At 43.3% G+C, this 21,621-nt stretch overlaps 1 protein-coding gene across 1 annotated transcript; it reads left to right on the top strand.

Moving 5' to 3' along the window:
• The first annotated feature begins 796 nt into the window (after positions 1-796).
• Positions 797-21,087, top strand: LOC102460803 (uncharacterized). Its single transcript, XM_006116822.5, has 5 exons — positions 797-1,242; positions 9,435-9,490; positions 12,701-12,789; positions 13,459-13,500; positions 18,782-21,087. The coding sequence occupies exons 1-5, from the start codon at positions 1,217-1,219 to the stop codon at positions 19,364-19,366; spliced, it is 798 nt and encodes a 265-aa protein (XP_006116884.2). The 5' UTR covers positions 797-1,216; the 3' UTR covers positions 19,367-21,087.
• Positions 21,088-21,621: the final 534 nt, after the last annotated feature.

Here is a 21,621-nt window from a genome sequence, read left to right as displayed (position 1 = left end):
AAAAGCAGATGTGTTTTTTCAGCATCCCTGGAAACCTCATTCTATGAGGAAGATGGGATGTTCCAAAAGATGCTTTTTTCCTGGAAATTGGCCCAGTGTAGACATGTTGATTGTCAGAAAAGACTCTTTTGGAAGAAAAGCGGAAAAAGATACACAAATTGCAATTCGCAATTTGCGATTCTTTTTCCCATAGAACTTTGTAGTCTAGACACAGCCTCAAAGTAGGCTACAATTTACAGGCTTAATTAACAGGCATTATCATGCAGTTAGCAAGATAAAAATGAAGAGAGAAGTTGCTTAACTGCCACATCTCTCGCAGCGCTACATGTCTACCCATAAAGCCACAAGTGTGCACCCTGCAGCATGTTCTGCAAAATTATCTTTTAAGAAAGAGTCAGTTCTCTGGTTAACTACTCTCTGCTAGTTAGACCTGCATTTCAGGGGACCTTACTGCTGTGCTTCATACCTATTGTAGCACCACTGGTGTCTTATCAGCATTCCCTTCCCTCATCAACATCTCTCTGATAAGATGACTTAAGCAGCACTGGGTTCCTGAATTCTCACCTCTGACAGATTTTGTTTCTGATTCCTTCATTCTACAGAGGTCTCATTCTTTCTTGTAACTCCAGTGGCTCTGAGCAAAAAAATTCTAAGCAAGCAGAGTTTTTGTGCTGTTGTCCTAGTGAAACCATGAAAAGGAAGCAAAAATGAAATATATCAGAGATTCACTATTGGTGCTGGATTTTTTTTGTTTTTCGTTTTGTTTTGTTTGCTGCTGTTGTTTGGTTATTTTAAACTAATTATTGTCTCTCTATTTCTCAGAAAAGCTGGGTAACCAGAAACTGTGGTTTCTGTTTGATGAGAAAATCCAGCAGTGGTGTTTTAGTCTAACATCCCAGTAATAACTCAGCTTCTCCTCATTTGAGAATAGAGGCCATGAGCAAAAACTGGCTTCTCTCTCACTCCAGCATCTCAGGAAGTTATATCCGCCATTCCACCTTTTAACTTCCTGGCCACACCCTCACTTGTCAAGAGAGAAGTGCTGTAGAGATTTGGTATGCTGCAGTTGGCTGCAGTGTACAGAGGGTGTCAAGATGTTGTTTTCGCCTGCTTGTTAGGTTTTGATTTACAAAACTCCTGATAGAAAATACAACTAAAACAGGAACGAAAAGAAGAAACTACCTGCTCTCCAAAGCTGCTGAAATTCTTTGAAAGGATGGGAAACTGCCTACCAAAAATGAGGTAGGTTCAATATCCATTCATATTCAAAGACTTGCTGATGCTGTTAGGTGTTTTGTGAACCATAAGAATTAAATGGGGACAAATTGCACCCAAATCAGAACCTGCTTTATGTGATCACTTTAAGGGGCCAACAGAAATCTGTTGGTTAACTGAACTGATCTGCTAAACAAGAAGTAAAATTATACTCAATATCTTTTGAGACAGGAATCCATGTTTTTATAATATTTAGCTCTTATATAAAGCTCTTTTCCCATAGCTCTCAAAGCACTTCACTGACATGATATGTATCACCCCCATTTTAAAGTCAAGGAAAATGTGACTGGCCTGGAGTCACACAGAAGGTCAGTAGCAGAACCAGGAAAAGAGATCCCTCCTGGCCTTTTAAAAAAAAAAAAAAAAAACATCTGTGACAACCCAGATCTCAAGTCTCACAGTTCTGTCTCCTGTCCCTAGCATATATTCTTTAAAGGCAGTCTCTTGCACAATAATGTGAGCACTGCAAACTGAACAAAAGACAGCGCACTGACTGTTTATGATTCTTGGGGTCCTTTGAGTGTACCAAGTCAGAGGAGTCCTCTATTTGAAGTCACCTAGTTTTTCATAGGGCTTGCCTAGGAGGTGTACATCTAGCACCAACAAGTTTTAGGTGCAGTTCTGCCTGGGAGGAGAGAGTTACCAATTTGCAAAAGGCTAGATGCTAGTTCTGAACCATAACTCTCAGCTGATGTCACAAAGGGGTGAAAGGGGGTCCTGGATGTCCCTGTTCTAGCTCAGGCAGAAAGAGTCATGGGATATTTTAGAGTTTATCACATCCCAATATGCCATGGTGCCATAGTCTATCTATAGCTATGGAACCATGAGGAAAACTCTCACAGAGCTGGTCACCTCAGTGCTATTGACAGACAGATTTCATTACATTCAAGGAGAAATAGTCGCCCTATGATATTCTGGAGTTCAGACCAGAAAGGGGATGTATCTCCCTTGTCCTGAAACCTTGGGTTCCTCACAAGGCTTTGCTGCAGTAGCTCCCATCTGGGCCACTCAAACAATCAAATAGCACACAGATCATACCTGAAGTGCCCGTGTACAGCCACCCGCCCTGGTCTAGCAACTCTGACCCCTGCAGCCTATCAGCAAATGCAGCCATACTCTGGAATCCAGTAGCCTTGGTTACTACATGCAGGGCGATCCCAACACACTTCCAGTCTGATTTTTCCACTGGGGTGTGTGTTCAGCACTGTGTGGCTGTTTTGCAAACAGTTCAGATACATTAAGTCCACTTCCCCTGTAAGGGGCTCAATATAACAGTTTGCTATGCACATTGCTGAATGTAAAGGCAACATGGATTAGTTTCAATTAACGACTAACGCAAGTTCATTTAACTATAAAGAGAATAAATTTTAAATGAATTCAAGTATTAAAGCATTAAAGTCAGAAATGGTTACAGGAGAAAAAAATAAAAGACATTGTAAACTTCAACCTAGACTTGGTTCACGGTTCAACCTAGAGTGGTTCCGAGCAACAAAGTTGAGGGAGTTTCAGGGCAAGGTCTGCACCCAAAATCCATAGTCTAGATCTTGTCTTTGTAAGTGGAAAAAAGAGAGGGACAGGGAGGCACAATATAGGAGGGATTTGTGTCTCACTTTCATAGTTCTGTTGCCCTTTGAAATGCGTTTTCCTGTGGGTTATTCCTTTGATAAAGTTTTTTCCCTCTGTGAGGATGGAGGCATGGGGGTCTCCTCATGAAATAAATGTCATGCTGTTTTGCCAAAGTGCAGTTTTACCTTATCACCCTCTTGCTGTTTCAAGGATCTTGTTTACCATTTATATGTAATCTAGAATATTTAGCCAGTGTTGCTCAGGTCCTTAAGTCAATTTTTGTTTTTTTGGAAAATGTACACGCTTCATTTAAATCGTTGTTTTGGGGTGGGTCCGGGGATGAGGGATTCAGCATGCAGGTTGCCCCAGGGAGAGAGGACTACCTCACCTCTTTCTTACTGCAGCAGCTTGAGGCCAGGTGAGAAGCGCCTTTGCATGGTTGCTGCAGCGCCCCAGACAAAGCAAGGAATTCAGCAAACCATGCCCTTTCCCCTCATTCCCTGATGAAGGGGAACAGCCAACAGTTTTCCCACATGAATTGGGGAGGAGAGCTTCAGCCCCTCCTGTCCTTCCTAAAGGATTCTTGGGGGGGGTGAGGCCTGGGGCTGGTGCAGTCCCAGATGAGGGGGTGCCATCCCCAACCAACCCCTTTCACCTGCCAAGTGATTATCTCTTTTCTGTATGGTTTAATGAGAAGCAATTCTAAGCACAACCCGTTGTCTTGCCACAACCAGACCCTGACCTTGCTTTATGTTATGAGAAGAGGAAGCTGTAGGCCGAATTTGGCGGTCCTAGCTCTTAGCATTTAGAAGGAGTTCTTAGACAGACAGACATTCTCAGATATACAGTAGATAGAGGTGTACACACATTCCTCGGTTTAAGACACATGTAGGCAAACTTTTTGGCCTGAGGAACACGTTGGATACAGAAATGGTATGGAAGGCTGGAGAAGGTTATGCCTCCCCAAGGGTATGTCTACACTACCCCGCTAGTTTGAACTAGCGGGGTAATGTAGGCATACCGCAATTGCAAATGAAGCCCGGGATTTGAATTTCCCGGGCTTCAGTTGCATAAACGGGGCGCCACCATTTTTAAATCCCCGCTCGTTCAAACCCCAAGGTTCCACGAGGAGTAACGGTAGTTCGAACTAGGCTTCCTAGTTCGAACTACCTAGTTCGTGCCGCGTGTAGCTGCGCGGCACGGGGTTCGAACGAGCGGGGATTTAAAAATGGCGGCACCCCGCTTATGCAAATGAAGCCCAGGAAATTCAAATCCCGGGCTTCATTTGCAATTGCGGTATGCCTACATTACCCTCCTAGTTCGAACTAGGAGGGTAGTGTAGACATACCCCAAAAAGCCAGGTATGGCCTGCCTCCTGCCTCCTATGCAACCCCTCTGGTCCCCACCCCCTATTGTGCCCTGGAAACCCCATTTGCTCCCTGTCCCCTGACTGTGCCTCCTAGACCATCATGGCTGGCAACATGGCGACCACATTGCCTGGGCATTGGGGGAAGTTGAGCCTGTGAGTGAGAGGGGGGAAGAAGTGGAGTTGGGGGCTAGCCTCTCCTGCTTGCTGCAATTATCAGGAGTTGGGTCAGCTCCTTTCGGCAAGGCTGGCCTGACTCTGCTCCCTGGTGGGAGCTCAGGGACCAGTCTGAACGAGTCCAACAGGCTGGATGTGACCTGCCGGCCATAGTTTATCTCCCTCTAGTTTAAGATGTTCTTGGCTAGCCCTGCTGAATTTGGGCTACATGGGTTTGACCAGAGAGTTATTAGTTTTTAAATGAACCGGACAAGACATATTTGAAGAAGAGATTATCATAATGGTGTGTGAACAGAGGCAGGCATTCGGTCACATCCAGATGCACTGGTTTATAGCTTTTGGAGACAGAGCAATCTTCTTTTAGGAAAGTAATTATTTTTTTCACATAACAAAGAGGTTTGCCCTGTGAGAATTGTAGTCTGCCAGCTACACTGGATTGGGGAAGTTTAGGAATACCTGAACTTCCATTGTAGTTCACAATCAACTGCATTTTGCCATTTTGCATCTGGCATTGTGATGCACTGTCTACAGTTTGTATTCACTCATCTTAGCCATTCTTCAGGGCAACAGGCTGCAATAGGCCAATATTTTAAATGTTCTCATACGTGAACATCCACAAAGCCATTTCTATTTGCTACAGTGGTGATTATCTTTCTAACCATTCTTCTGCAGAAGCCACCCTGCTTCTTGTTCCTTGTTTTCATACGCCACAGGTGCCAGGTGCTACCAAAAAGGCAAGATGTGGTGGGCAGATATATGGTTTTCACTGTGAGGCCTACTTCAGCTCAAGGGGATAGAAACAGCGGGGCGAGGAGGGGGGGTGGCTGGCTTGGTTTTTGGCCATGCACATAGTAGATAAAAACAAACAAACAAACAAACAAAGAAAAACAATCCACCTTGAGAACAGTGTAAGCTTTAGAAAAGCTAAACGGGCAAAAGCACTTGGCTACAACTCTGAGTAATGAGAGGACTGTAAGAAGTGATAGTTTTACTACAGCATTAAAAAGAGGATACATTTTTAAGACACCCTAAGTTCCATTTTAAAAAATGTCTTAGGTTCTTAAATACTGAACCCTATTGACATACAATGATTGCCCAGGTGCATAACTGCCTAAATCATTTGGGAAAATGTGACTTGGGCACTCAAACATTTTACACACATGCTTTCAAGATCAGGTTGGACCTCCCTGGTCCAGCACCCTCAGGACATGACTGGTCCCAATAGAGGGCATTTGCCAGGACATGGGAGGTCCCCTGCTGCTAGGCTCCCAGCCTGCCACCCCTCCCTGCTGGTGGAGCTTCCTGGGGCTGAGACTTGCTGGACTCACCACTAGCATAGCTGGCTAGGGCTCCAATGCCAGCTGGGACTCGTGGGGCCAAAACTCACTGGCTGTGGCTACCAGCCAGGGCTCCTGAGGGCCACCACTCCCCGGTTAGCAACTGGCAGCTCCCTGGTGCTGCGGTTCACTGGGGCTGGAGCTCCCCAGCCTCTGCTGGCCCCATAGGGTTTCTGGATGTGCTGCGGGGCTCTTGGCTGTGGGGTTCCCAGCATTTCCCACCATGCCACAAGCCCTCCCCACTACGGGACTCCCACCTGTGTTGCCTGCCCCCCTACTGGGCTCCTGGACATGCCAGAAGACCTCTCTGTCTCTGGTCTCTCTGGTTCAGGAACATCAGTGGTTCTGCTGGACTAGGGATGTTGCTACACTAAAGAGTCCTGGTTCCAGTAGGTACAAGCTGTAGCATTAAATCAGAAAAATGGCGGCAACTCTAATGCCATTGCAGACATTTTTGCACTGTCTCCTGATCCAGCCAACGAAATCATCTATTTAAGTCAATCCCACAGAAGGTGGGAGAACAAGGATCCAGCTGAGAAGTGGTTACACTCCAAATGCTGCCCTGCATCTCAGCTCATGCCTGCTTCCCGCCCCATACCAGTCTCTGTCTCTGATGAACAAGTGCTGGATGGGCTTTAGAGGTATGTGCTCTCTGGGGTCTATGTCACATTGTATTTAATGGTTCCATAGCACAATCTAAACCAGCTGTTATAAACACCTGACCGGATTCAGATTGACTGTCAAGGCTGGCCAGGTTGCTTTTACATGGCAGGTAGGAGCCTGATTCTGATCATTCTTGCCGATATAACCTCTGGCATGCTCACATATCCACATCTAGTTGATTCATCATACATTTTTCCTCACCACCCCAAAGACTAGAGGTATCAACTCGCAACAATGATTAGGTCTTATCCTAGGTTACACAATGTTTGAGTTAAGATTATTGTGGCAAAGATCTAGAGCTTTGCTGAAATTAAAATTGAAATTCAGCATACTTGGCAGGAGGCTGCCTGTCTTCATTGGTTTCATGGGCATTGAAAGGGATTGAAGTCACAAGTCAGTCACTTTCTGGTCCAGCAACACCTGTGGTCTGGTATGATTTTAATTAGCCAGATGTCCACTTATCATGAGTATGGCCAAATTTCTCATGGTCCCATAAAGTTTGACAGCCACCAGTCCTGGCTCACAGTGTTCTATTGAGATGTTATTTAACTCAAATTTACTCCTAAATGTCTTCTAAGAGTGCAGTAAGCAATGGAAGTGTTGGTAATGCTGCTAGACAATACTGGCTTCCTGTGGTCTGGAAAATTCTCTGATTAGGCACCAGTCAGGTCCTGTGGGTGCTGGACTAGAGAGGTTCAACCTGTGGAATTAGGGCTTCTCAGCTGAGAAAACAAATAGCTGCTATTTGGGCTAGAGAATAATCTTAGAAACTACAAGGATTAGTGTTCGTGCATGTTTACAGGTGTAAACTAGCCAACTGAGGCATGTGGAGTCGAGCGCTGAGACAGTCTTTGTTGCTATGTAGATTTTCAGGGTCCTACTGAGGCATGTGGAGTCGAGCGCTGAGGCGGTCTTTGTTGCTATGTAGATTTTCAGGGTCCTACTGTCTGCGCTCCAGCTCTAGCCCAGAAGTCAATGCAACAATGAGATAGCTGACTTAGACTTGGGCTGCATGGCTAACACAGGTGTCTAGTTGCTGTGTGGACATACCTTGGTTTCCTATCCCAACACCCACTCATCAGCAGCAAATTTTTATGGCAGGAGTCTGGGGAGTTGTCTGTTTCGTTTTCGAAAGAGAATACAATACTTTGGGAAACTTGATCTCAAAGAAAGGGAAAAAGAGTAATGTGAGAAACTCCAGAATGAACTCCACCATCTTTGAACTTTTAATCATGATCAACCAGAAGAGCAGCTGACAAACCATGGCCAAAGACTTCTAAAAAATGACATTCACTAGGTCTGTACGATGCATCTACAGGCTAAATCCCCACCATCAATGTACTACCACCCTGATAAAAGGAAGCCTCATTTAGGAATAAAAGGGGCATTCATTAACATCCCTTCAGTTCTGGTCATCGCTGTTGTGCTGATGGAAGTGGATGCCAATCAGCACCAAGTGTAGCAATGAATTTCAAGAAGGGCATTGACTAAGAATTGCAATGAGATCTGGAACTTGTTTCACTGAAAACACTGAAAACTCAGTTAACTGATAACATAGTAAAGTTACCAGAGTAATAGTTTCTTTGGTGCCAACAAAGGCTGGAAGGGAACTGGTAACCTGCTAATCTTTCAGCTGCTGAAAGATCTCACATCCTGTTATTAGTCCACTGGCCCAGTCTACTCTCCACTATTGTGTTGCTTTACCCTATTTTCGGCTTTTCATTCTCCCCCACTTCCCCATATTTGGCCTTTTGTCCTCATCAAGACGATTTTTAAGCTGCGCATTTCTATTTTTGACTTGGCCACTTCCTGCATCAGTAACAGTATCTGGGAGGCTTGTAGGACAGAACTGTAGTCTTACAAGCAGCTTCTTAATAGCAAATTTAAAACCGCTTTGGGGAAGATTTTAAAGATATGTAGGTGCCTAAAACTGCACATGGCTCTTGTAACGCTATTCATTAGGTCTAACACTAATTAGCACTTGGATTTATACACTGCTTGAGAATTATATTAAAAGTGATGCTATGCTTCCCTTTACACCCACTAGGATTGGACTGTTATTGATTTGTGTCTTCCAGCCATCTCCCATTTCAAGGCCACCTTCAGCCCTCAGAGCACCTTATGAGTTTTTCCCTCATCCTCCATTTAAAGGCCTGCTGCCGCCACTGACATTCTAGGTCTATTTCTTACTACCCAGAATGTACCCAGCCATGCTGAGGCAGATTGCCTTCAGGGGCCCAGAGCTGTATGTCCTTGTGTAAATCTCTGTGGAGTTCAGACTCTAGCAGAGTTGCTGCCAGGTTGGGGATAAGCCCACAGGTTGTTGGAATCTGCCATCTCCTAGTTTTTTCCTCTCCCCACTCACCACTATAGACAGGCATGACTGGCTTTCAGCTTCTACTGTTCTGGTCATCAACCACCACCACTCTGGGACCCAGGATTAATGCTCCTGTTTCCTCCCTTTCTTAGGCTCACCTATAGACAAGGAGCTTGTGCCTTCTCTACTCTCTTCCCAACAGGTCCTTGCAGCGAGAGGTAGGCTCACCAAGCAACGGTCAGAGGAAAAAAGTGCAAGAGAGAGAAGAAGCTAAGGGAGATGGCCCATTTCAACCTGGTTTGGGGGAGAAGAGAGCAGCTCATCTCTGCAGGTGGTGTCCATCTGGCTGTAGAAAGTAAATGCTGTGGGACCATCAGCTAGAACTGGATTAAAAAAAGGGAATCTATTTCCATGACAAAATTCTCCAGTCTCACTTCTCACCCAAAACCAGGGCCTCCCCTCTTATTTCCTCAGAGTGGGGAAGAGGGCAGAGTGCCCTGACATTCTCCCTTAGCATCCTTCAAAAAACAAACAAACAAACAAAACAAAAAACTTTGGTCCCTTTCTGTGATATAGTGAAATTATTTATTACCTTCCAGACAGGCAGCCAGTGGAAAATTTCATTTTTTTAAGCAAGACTCAATTCTCACAGAAACGATCAACAATCTAGCCAAACTTTAACCACCTCTCTCATCGCTGCCATAACATGCCACCTTTTATTTCTGTTTCCTAGCCAAGAATCGTGTGCCTACCTGAGGAGGAAGAGGAGATGGAAGGTAAGCAGGGAAGGTAAGCAAAACGTGCCTATGGCCCCAGTGTTCTTAATGGCACTGAAACGGCCATTTTCAGTACAGCACCTTTGTCAAAATGGTATCCCAGAATTCTCATAATTAAGCGCTTTACTTTGAGGAAACCTCTCAAGCATTTCCTGTCCCCATCAGGCTAAAGGTCCATGAAGGAAGAAACAAACATTCAATACAAATGGGGAATATATTCCCCCTTTGCCATAGCGCATAGACCAATCACCAGACTCACACTAAAGAAATAGTTACAATATCCAGAATATCCAGGACTGTTTTCATGGCGATTTTTGCAATAGAATTTGGACTCGACTAGGAATACCTGAAATGTTGAATAGTCCCACAGTCTAAAACAGTCAACTGCCTGGCCCACAGTTCAACTAGAAGTTATGCTTTCCTCCTAGTAGCAAGAGATATAAAATAACTTAACATGAATTTATTTGACATTGGAAAGGTTTGCAAAATGGGTGTTATTTCCAAGGCCCAGGCAAGTAGTACAAACAGAGGATTAGAAAAAGCTGGAAGAGTCCTGGCTCTATTATAAGCCCTCCCCGGTCACCTTGATTTTTCAATTAGCCTTGGTTTGTTATGCCCATGGAATGTACATTAAACTTCTTTGTTCCTGTTCACTGACAAATTGATACACCAAGAGTATCTACCAATACAGCAATGGTGGATTCAGACCACTTACACTAACAGTTATACTCTATCCTTGAAATACCACTGCAGGAAGGGAGCATTATGTTTATGGGAATTCTCTGTCAGGGAACTTACGGACGCCACATTCCACCTTTTGCGTTATTTTAAGGCCTCAAAGACCAGATAAACAAGGAAGGATTCCAGATCACTAAGTATCAAGAAAGGGAGGGTCTTCACTGGGTTAGGTCATGACAGCATCAGAGTTCTTGTGCAACTATTTGTCCATGCCCCCTTAACAGAGGGCAGGAGCTTCTGGAAAAGAGTTCAGGCACTTAACACACAAGTACTAGTGCTATTAATATTACTGTAATATGGAGTTGGGATGTTAAAGGTCATGTTTTCTTTATAAACGTGTCACTGCTGAATTTTTCAGTGGTTACAGGTTTACATGAGTGGGGAGGCGGATCTGCAGGAGCCAGTGCACGTGAGGAGCAGGTTTTAAGTGCATACCGGCTCCAGTGGAGCTGCATTGCCTCCCCTGCCCCCATTTCTGTATCAGAAGCAGCAACATGGGGGAGGGGATGGGACAGGCAGGAGCTGGGGCTCGCAGGGTACTGGCGTTTAAGCTGGCTTCATATGACCACCAGCTCCTGCAAAGCTGCCTGCTCTCCCCCACCCCCACCCACACCCTGCTGCCAGAGGCAGGCAGGTCCATGGGAGCCCTCCCCACTATGGATACAGGCTCCTGCCTGCATTGCCCTACTGCCTCTGTAGCTGCTGCTTAAAAGCTGGCTCCCCCGCAGCACCATCTCCTGTCTGCTCCCCCAGCTTCCAACTGCATGGGGGGCAGAACTGTGTGGAACTGTGAAGGTTCACTGATGAATCCAGGCTCATTAGTTAACCATTTACACCGATCCACTTTCACATCCTTAATACGGAGGAGTGTTTTGTAATTTTAAGTACATGCCTGAGCATATGCATGTCAGCATGTGATCACGGTTTAGAATGGTACACATTGTTTATAATAAAACCCTAAACAGGCCAAAATTCACAGTATTGATGAACCAATGACTCATGTTGTTTTAAAAACTTTTTATTTAGGGTGGGTTAACTTTTAAGGGAAACTAAGCTAAGTTTCAGATCCTGAAAAGGACTACATGGTTAAAGAAGCAAATAAAAATAATAATTTAAAAGAAAGCTTTGGTACGGATTACCTGAATTTTAAATTTGGGCAAAGTTCTCATGATCAACACATTGGTCTAAGAATCAAAATCAATTGAGGATTCATCAGCTATCAGGTCTCTGAGTAGAATTTACAGATTGAAATGCAGAAAGGGGAAGAATTATCTAGTGGCTTGAACATTGGTCAGATGATCTGGGTTTCTTCCTCTGACACATGGTAAGGTTACACGACTTACTGAAATCAATTACCTTTTATTTTAAAGAGGCATGATATTTCCCCACTGCAAATGCACTGGAATATTTACTACTTTAGACTAATTACTAAGGGCAGAATTTATGTCTCCTCTTAGTTCTGTGCAGTGGAAATCTCAATTTAGTGCTCAGTAATATTACTGAAGAGTTTGAGATCATTTGTTTGAAAGTTATGCTGATGTGCAAAATATTAGCCTACAATTGCTAAAACACTACAAAACCAATTTCAAAGGAGAAGAAATCCACATTCAGACACTAGAGTGACTATTAGGACATCAGAAAGAAAACATTATCCCATTCTGCAAAGGATTTAACAAGCCACTCAGAGATATATGCTAAAGCGTAAATAACTGTTTCCAGTGCCTTAATGTAGATTTACATTGGGCTTGATGTGCCTTTTAGGCACTTGAAAGTGAAAGTTTGGTGGTGTAAGTTTATAGAAAGAGCAAATAGTTCTAGCAACCCTAACAATAAGAAACAAACTATTAACTGAAGTGTTAAATCAGCTGAGAAGGACAATGTTGACAGTTCCCCATTTATATACATTAACAATTGGAACAGAAACATTCAACAAGATCAACTCTGCACAGTCCACCAAATCACTGTAAAGAAAAGCTGACATGCTCACTGCCATGTAGAACATCCCAGTCAGCACCATGCTTAGATCCATATTCACTACAGAAACATAGGCCTGATAACCCTACATAATCAAAAGGAACAAGCACTGAGGATGACAAGATTATGCAATGTCAACTACAGAGAGCCACTGAGCTAGGAAAGGACAGAGGATCCCCATCTCTGTCAGGGGCAGTCTCTGAACCAGTCTAGTCAAACAAAAGGAAGAGCATCAAAGGCCATTAGTAAAGCCGGATTTTAGAATGGAGTGAGAAAAGTCTGCAGTGCACACTAAGCTCAGAAAAAGCCAGATTATACGTGTGGGTTTTATTCAGCCATCTGTGAAAAGTTTCTCTTCTTCATACCTGCTCAGTTTCACACTGGTTGGTACTTTTCCAAGGATTGTGTTGACGAAGCAAGCTCTGTATCTGCACGAGCCCTGGTATAGAACAGAGTTCTCCTTGTCACTTTGATATCCAGTCTCTCACGCTTTTGTCTCTCCGGCCTGCAGGATGCCCCTTTGCCAAAGGCTTGAAATTCAAATGTTTCACTTCTCCCTCTCCAGAGCAAACCCACAGAAGCTCCTCAGCTGCTGCTAAGGTAATGAAACTTTTCCACTGTTTTCACACGAGGCTTTGAAAAGCTTTTGATTAAACATTCTGGTATCAGAGTAAAGTGGGAATCTTTGAGTGGCTGGCTGCATCCTTGGTAGGCCTTTCTTAATGCCCAAGGAGGGAGAAAAGGGCAGTCATCAGACCAAATCTAAGAGGGCTTTAGAGATTCATGTCATGGGGAATGATGCGTTGAAGATATACCCTTCAGTAGGTAAGGCCCTGCAAATGCAGAGAAAGCTGCTGCATTAAAGCATGTAAACTGGTCCATCTCATATTTCTGTACATTTTATAGAGCAGAACTAGTCAGTGATGATATTCAGCTCACAGGGCTGAGGATGAAGAGGAAAACGTATGGGGGGGGACCTGTTGATTTCAGTGAGAATGACTCATGGATACTATGAGATCAGCATATTCTCTTTTCAGAGTCACAGCAGGAGGAATGCTGGTTTTTTCCCACTATTCACATGGCCTGACAATGCCCATTTTATTGTTTCCCAGATTCCAGTTACCCTCTCATTAATGCACTCTTCCCCAAGTACTTGTCTTTGGAATCCTCTTTATTGAGCATGACCAATCCAGTTAGACAGCAACCTAAAACAATTGTTTTAAAAGCCTTAGCCCAATATGCACTGTGCTACTATTATTTGTATTGCAGTCTCAACTAGGAACCACCATGGAGGACCAAGACCCTTCTCTGGTACGTACTGTACAAACACAAAGAGATGGCTCCTTGATGTGTCCAGTCTTGTGTAAAACCTAGGAAAGCCTTCAAGGGCTGTGTTCTGTTCATCAGTCCATGAAGAACACTGAGGATGAACCCTTGAAGACGTTAGCATGGTGAACAGATTGCCATTCTATAATATAAAGGGTGGCTACAGAATCCATAGAACAGAATCTACTTAAGAACAATGCTAGTCAGATGAATGACTAAAAATGGCACCAGAGAGGTCCATGTTTAATGCTGCTCAGTGATTTCCAATATTGCTTGTAACTAATATTGTTCCTCAGTTCCCAGCCCTGAATACTTTTATATGTGGCTTGGGATTCTAAACACAGAGATCTCTGCCTGTTTATTCCCGTGACCACCATACTATTAAAAACCTTAATCTTTTATGTAAGACATAGAAAAACCAATTAAAGCCTTTGAAATATGAGAAATTAAATGAAACTTTCACATTAATAGCCCTTGTTCACTTTCCCTTTGCCTGTAGTGGACTTTTAGGCATAATCTACTCTGCACGGTTATTTCAGAATAAGCTATTCCTGAATAGTTATTCTGAAACAGTTTATTTTGAAATAGCACATCTACACTACAGGGACGCCTCAAAATTAGTCTGAGGCAGGCTTCCCTAATGTAGACGTGCTACCTCACTTTAGAGCCCCAAGAAGTACGGTGGGGCGGGAAGGAAATAACTTAGAATAGCCCAGTAGAGGGGCTATTTCAAAATAGCACCAGTGGAATGTCTACACACACCTTATTTTGAAATCACTATTTCAGAATAGGCATTATTCTTCATACAATGAAATTTAAAAATTTCAGAATAAGCTGCCCATTATTTCAAAATTCTTTCAAAATAACAGAATGGCTCTGTAGACGCTCACATAGTTAATTTAGAATAACGGCCATTATTCCAAAATAACTTCGGTATGTAGACATGCCCTTAGAAGGAAAATATCCTTTTTTCTGACCAGCTCTCAGATGATAAATAACTCTTTTGTGGGGGAGGGAGAGGAAGTTAATTGAAATGGGTAGGAGCTTCTGCTGTTGACATCTGATTCTTCCTTTAAGGCACACACGACAAATGCACCAAAGAAAAAGGAGAAAAGGGAACAGCAAAGAGAAAATGCAGCTTTTGTCCTCACTCTTACTTTCATTCTTATTATTCAAGCAAAACTAGGCCCAAAAGAATACTAGAACTGGAAGAAACCTTGAGCGGTCATAGAATACAGTCCCCTGCATACATGAGAAGACGAAGCACCATTGAGACTATCCCTGACAGGTGCTTGTTTAATCTGATCTCAAAAATCTCTACTGATGGAGATGTCACAAACCCCTAGGCAATTTATTCCAGTAATTAACCACCCTGGCAGTTAGGAAGTTTTTCCTAATGTCCAACCCCTTGCTACAATTTGAGCCCATTGCTTCTTGTCCTATCCTCCAAGATAAAGGAGGATAATTTTTCTCCCTTCTCCTTGTAATAACCATTTAGGTCATTGAAAACTGTTACGTGTCCTCTCAGTCTTCTCTTTGCTAAACTAATCAGACTCAGTTTTCAATATTCCCTCATATGTCATGTTTTCTAGACCTTTAATAATTTTTGTTACTTTTCTCTGGACCGTCTCCAGTACTCTACATCTTACCTGAAATGTATGTCCAGTACTTCGGCTGAGACCTAATCAGCACAAACTAGGGCAAAGAATTACTTCTCATGTCTTGCTCACAACACTCCTTTTAACACATTCCTGAATGATACTTGCTTTTTTATATATATACACGCACAAATATGTGTCACACTGTTGACTCATTTAGCTTGCAGTCCACTATGATCCCTAGATCACTTTCTGCAATACTCCTTCTTAGGTAATCATTTCCCATTTTGTATGTGTGCTATTAATTGTTCCTTCCCAAGTGGAGTACTTTGTCTTTATTGAATTCCATCCCATTTACCTCAGACCCTTTCTCCAGTTTGTTCAGATTAATTTGAATTATAGTCCCATCCTCCAAAGCACTTGCAAACCCTCGCAGCTTGGTATCATCTGCAAATTTAATAAGCGTATTCTCTGCCATTAACTAAATTGTTGATGAAAATATTGAACAGAACCAATCCCAAAACTGATAACTGGAGAGCCTGACTTGTTGGCAAGTATCAGAGGGGTAGCCGTGTTAGTCTGAATCTGCAAAAGCGACATGCATCTGACGAAGTGGGTCTTTGCCCACGAAAGCTTATGCTCCTACACTTCAGTTAGTCTATAAGGTGCCACAGGACTCCTCGTCGCTTTGACTTGTTGGAGAACCCTTCCAACAAAAACTGTGAACTCCGATAACCATTCTCAGGGAGTAGCTATCCAACCAGTTATGTACCCACCTTATAGTAACCCCATCTGGGTAGTATTTCCCTAGTTTATATGTAAGAAGGTCAGGCGAGACTATATCAAATGTTTTACTAAAGTCTAGGTATACCATGTCCACTGCTTTCCCCTCTTATCCAAAAGACTTGTTGTCCTATCAAAGAAAGCTATCAGATTGGTTTGACATGATTTGTCCTTTACAAATCCATGCTGGTTGTTACCTATCACCTTATTATCTTCACATGTTTGCCAATGGATTCCTCATTTATTTATCTTTCCTAGCACAGAAGTTAAGAGACTGGTCAGTAGTTTCTTTGGTTGCCCACATTTCTCTTTTTATAGATTGGCACTATATTTGCCCTTTTCAGCCTTCTGGAACCTCTTCCTTCTTCCATGACCTTTCAGACATGATAGTTAATGGTTCAGATCCTTGACTATTCTTGGATGCATTTGATTAGGCCCTGGGTGACTTGAAGACATCAAACTTTTCTGAGTAATTTTTAATACGCCCACTCCACGATCTGGAAAACTTTGTTCTTGACTTTTGCTGAATTTTATAAGCCGTTTTATGTAACAGATACAACTAGAGTCTTGTTATCTTGAATATTTTATAGCACAGGCCTCTGCAGAATAGCCTTCAAATTACATTAATTTTGACTTTTTTGTACTCAGAGAATAAAACAGAGGTGAAGTGTATAGGAATCAGGAGTGTGGTAGATTTTAGTAAATAGACATGTTTACAAAATTAGTCTAGATGGCCTCTAGACTTAAGTAGACCAATGTACATATTGATTATGAGAAAGACAGATGGGGGTATAAGATGCACCAATTTAAACTGCATTCATTTGTGAATTTATCCCTGAATGTGTATAAGCAGCATTTGAACAGTCTTCCAAGCAAGGTCACCATTTATAGGAGGCTGGAGGGGGGTACAGTAACCCCTCCCCCCTCCAAGGTTGGAACTCCTGGATTTCATACTTGAGGTCTGCTTAAAGCTGCATGCCCCAACTCCGGAAGCAGTTTTTAAAAACAACAGAGTTTGAGATGCTTGCAGCTTTGTCTTTGGGGCAGGGAGTTTGTTATAAAAAGAGGAAGGCAGAGTGATTAAGATAACAAATGGCTGGGCATTCAAGCAATTGAAGGATTGTTAGATCATCATGAAAACGTTGCCAGACACTCCATTTAAAATATGGGGGGGGGGGGGAGACAATAAAGAGTAGGAATGAGTGTTTTACTGCAGGGATTTGCATTTGGATCACTGTTGTTAAATTTATAAATGTTCTTGAAAGAGGGATGATCAATGACTAATCCAAAGCTGACTACAAAGAGTTACAAAATGATTTCACAAAACCCAGGTGACCGGGCAACACAAGGGCAGATGGAATTTAGTGTTGATCTTGGAATCATTGTGGATAGTTCCCTGAAAACATCTGTTCAATGGGCAGTGGCAATCTAAAAACTAAAACAGCTAACAGAATATTGGGAATCATAGGAGAGAAATAGACTAGAGGCAATATAGTATTTTGTCGTCTTGAGTCATTGTATGTCTACATTTTGAATACTGTATGCAGATCTGGTCACCCTATCTTAAAAAATATATATATTGGATGTGGAAAAGGTACAGAAAGGGTAACAGAAATTAATTGGGGTAAGGTACAGCTTCCTTACAAGTAGAGATTAACAGACTGGGACTTTTCAGCTTGGAAAAGAAATGAGTAAAGGGTAGGTTGGGGGATATGTTATATGTCTTGAAAATCATGAATGGTGTGGAAAAACAGTATTGGGAAATGTTATTTATTCCTTCACTAACATAACACAGGAAGCTGATCTAATTAAATGTACAGGCAGCACATTTAAAACAAAATAAATTATTTTCTCATAATCAACATTTGGAGGAAAGGCCCAAATCATAAAAAGGTTCCAATAAGAACAAAATAAGTTCAAATAGTATAGATCCATCAACGGCTACTAGCCAGAATTGGCCAGGATGGTGCCCATAGCTTCTGTTTGCCAGAAGTTGGGAATGGGCAATAGGAGATGGATCATGATGATTGCTTCTGCTGTTAATCAGTGGCCCTTGAGTGACTTGCCACAAGATGTCAGAATATGTTAGTGTTAGAGCTGAGGGGGCGGGGGGTCTAATATTTATTTCATTGTCTTTCTTTTATATAGGAATTAAATACAGTGCTCCTGTCAGCCTAACTGCTAAGTTGTCTGCCAGCAAAGTAGAGTTTTCTAGTGCCTTCGTAACCACTGGATAGAGATGATGTGGTGGGGGGGAGGGTAGATGAGGTTGATTCCTCCCTCCCCATATGGTGTTTGGCTTGTACAGAGCATGCTCAGTAACACTGCTGAAGCCTCTGCCCGCAGTCCTCTCCCCCATGCTCTCATTCTCTTCTTCCCTCATCACGGCATACATAATTCGGCAAAAGTCAAGATCTGAAATTGCTCCCCTGCTTCCAAGTGCAACTATATCTGAGGCACAGTTTAGTTCTTTAAAACAGCGTAATACCGCTGCTTAGGATAAAAGAACAACACTGCATCCAGTTTCAGCTGGAGGAGCAACTACTGGAGTAAGAACTAAAATGCCCGAGATAGATTTTGGCCCAGATACTTGGGGTAGTTCTTTCTGCCATCAAAAACAAGGTGGGAAACTTTAATGACCCAGAAGATCAGGTCTGCAGTTTTATATCCCATTAGACAACAAGCATGAATAACTGGGTGCTCCTACCCATGGTAAATGACAGTCTACACAAGACTGAAGTGATTGCAGATTTGGCTGCTACAGTAAATACTGTTGTGAGCCATGTGGACACAGTGCTACCCTGCATGTCTCACTCGCTATAGAGCATTTCAGGGTCAGTGCAGGACACGTGATTTTTAATGCTGCTCCCTTTTCTCATTAATAGGACAGTCTTGAAAAGAGAGACTTGAGTGATCCCCATGAGATCTGCTATGCCACCATCAATCACACTGTTAAGCAAAAACCCACCATGACAAACAGCAACCATGAGACTGAATATGCCTTTGTCAACATGCCTGCCAAGAAGGGGACTTCAACCAGTCACCAGAACATGAAGCAAAAACCCAACACAACAAATAGCAGCCATGAGACCGAATATGCCTTTGTCAACATGCCTGCCAAGAAGGGGACTTCAACCAGTCACCAGAACATGAAGCAAAAACCCAACACAACAAATAGCAGCCATGAGACCGAATATGCCTTTGTCATGCCTGCCAAGAAGGGGACTTCAACCAGTCACCACAACATGAAGCAAAAACCCAACACAACAAATAGCAGCCATGAGACCGAATATGCCTTTGTCAACATGCCTGCCAAGAAGGGGACTTCAACCAGTCACCAGAACATGAAGCAAAAACCCAACACAACAAATAGCAGCCATGAGACTGAATATGCCTTTTTCATGCCTGCCGAGAAAGTGACTTCAACCATTCACCAGGACAACGAGTATGATTATGTTCTAATAAGTTAGGACAACTGCACTCTTACTGCACCAAATGACTCTACATAGCTTAAAATAACTAGGATGCTTTCTTCCAAACCATTTGCCCAATCACATCAACACTTACAATAAATCCAGAGGCATCTGTTGAATATATATAACCTATACTTTAGGGTAGCTCTGCCATCCCCCGTTCAAGTGACTCATTTTTCCATAAAGGAGTTAAGAGACCATAGCATTTACAGAGCATACATATCATAGTTCTCAGGAGAGTCAGAGTAAGAAAGCATGCATAATCAACAGCACTTGCCTATTACAAGATGGTCTAGTAGTTTAGGACCTTCCTTACTAGAAGCTGCCAAAGTGGTCTGTCCTCTTTCCATAGCGTTTTACAGTTTGCACAGTGTTTTTACAGCCTGTGATTCAAATCTCAGGAGTGGCGAGGAGTCCTGTGGCACCTTATAGACTAACTGAAGTGTAGGAGCATAAGCATAAGCAGATTCAGACTAACACGGCTACCCCTCTGATAAATCTCAGGAGAAGTCTTAATTAAACTGCATTCTAATGCAAAAATAAAAATTGCATCGCTAATGATTCAAGTGCAAATAATGCTACAACTATTCATGCAGCCTTCCCTTAAAGGAAGATGGAGACTGCAAAAGGTCTAATGCTGCTTTCAGATGCACACACATTATTCCCATTAGTTCTAATAGGACCGCTGCTAGCATTGCATTCCTGGCTTGTAGCACCATAGACTATTGCAGATATGGGCTGCTTAGGACACGCAGACTGACAGCACAGCCAACAGATTGAGTTAATACTTCTGTCTGCCGTTTGGAGAAGATAACCAGTCCAGGCCAGCAGGAAGCCCTACAGCCCTACTGTTCCAGTCCTGCTATTCTTCAGAGACCAACAAATATGACACATTCCTAAGAGAGAAAAGGTCTACAGTCCACTACAGGAGACAGCTGAACTCATTTTCTCTTGCAACTTCAACGAGACTGAGAATTAAGTATTACACAAATTGGAAGGGTTAATGCAGTGACACTAATTCCCTGTATCCTTGCCTGGACATTTGAATGCCTCTGAACCTAATGCAAATATACTGGAAAAAAACACACCAAATAACTTTTTTCTGATTTTGACCTTCCCATGTACATAATTGCTAAACATACCGTCTGGTATTTCTGTGCCTTACTCCTCCCTTGCTTGCAATTCATTCATTTGAATACCATCCCATGTCCATGCAGCTCCTCTGGAAAGAAGCTCGGGCTCATGGAAACTCTGCCAGTGTTGGACAGATATAACTAACCAGACAAAGCAAGGCAGTCTTATCTGCACCTGGAGTCTTTGCACACCAGTAGAGTGCAGAGCACCAATTCGGACACTGTAGAAAACATGCTACATTAGAGAGGACAACAGTTATCAGGACTAAATTTTCTCATCCTCCTTCACTTGGGTTCCAACATCTGGACAGGACATTCAAATGAGCAAAGTGCTTTTCAACATGTACTAACCAAATCACTGTATATTTTCACGTTGGATAACACCAAACCCCATTCATCTGCCATGTGGGTGTTTTGTATGGTTTAAACTTAAAAGAAAAAGGTAAAGAGCAATTAAAAAAAATCTTTTCCTCGTGTAAATCAAGTGCACAGTTGGGGGATCTATTTTAAAATGGAGGCCTGACTGTAAGCAGTCCTTTTTGTGCACAGCCCTTCAGGTTTACTCAGGCCCACTGACGGAGAGGGGGAGGAGGCAAAAGGGCAATTGCCCTGGGGCCTGGTGATTTCAAGGGCCCCAGGGCTCCTAGTCACCACCATTGTTACTACGGCAGCTAGAGCCCTAGGCCCTTGAAACTGCCACCGGGCACTCCGTGCGGTTCTGAGGGCTGGGAGGGAAGAGGGGGATGCACACTGTGCTCCAGGTAGCACTATGGGCAGGGGCGGCCCGTCCATATAGGCGAACTAGGCGGTCGCCTAGGGCGCCAAGTTAAAAGGGGCACAATGGGGCACCAAATGGTGGCACAGTATCGTCGAGGGGTTTGGCGGTGGGGGTGTCGATTGCATGGTTTGCCTAGGGCACCAGTTGCTGGCAGCTAGTCTAGGGCTGCTCCTGATTATGGGCATGCTGACCTGCCCCTTTTGCCCAAGGCAAGCTGCCCTCCCCCCCCCACACACACACCCCTTGTCAGGGGCCCTCAGTGGTTGTCAGCCCCACTGGGTTTATTGTATAGATCCTCCCTCCATAATCACATCCTGCTGCAGTTCCCCCACAGTTCACTC

This window comes from Pelodiscus sinensis, chromosome 1 (genome assembly GCF_052426305.1).
Source record: "Pelodiscus sinensis isolate ZL-2025 chromosome 1, ASM5242630v1, whole genome shotgun sequence".
In the NCBI taxonomy this organism is placed as follows: Eukaryota; Metazoa; Chordata; order Testudines; family Trionychidae; genus Pelodiscus; species Pelodiscus sinensis.
This window is presented reverse-complemented; position numbering and strand designations above follow the sequence as displayed.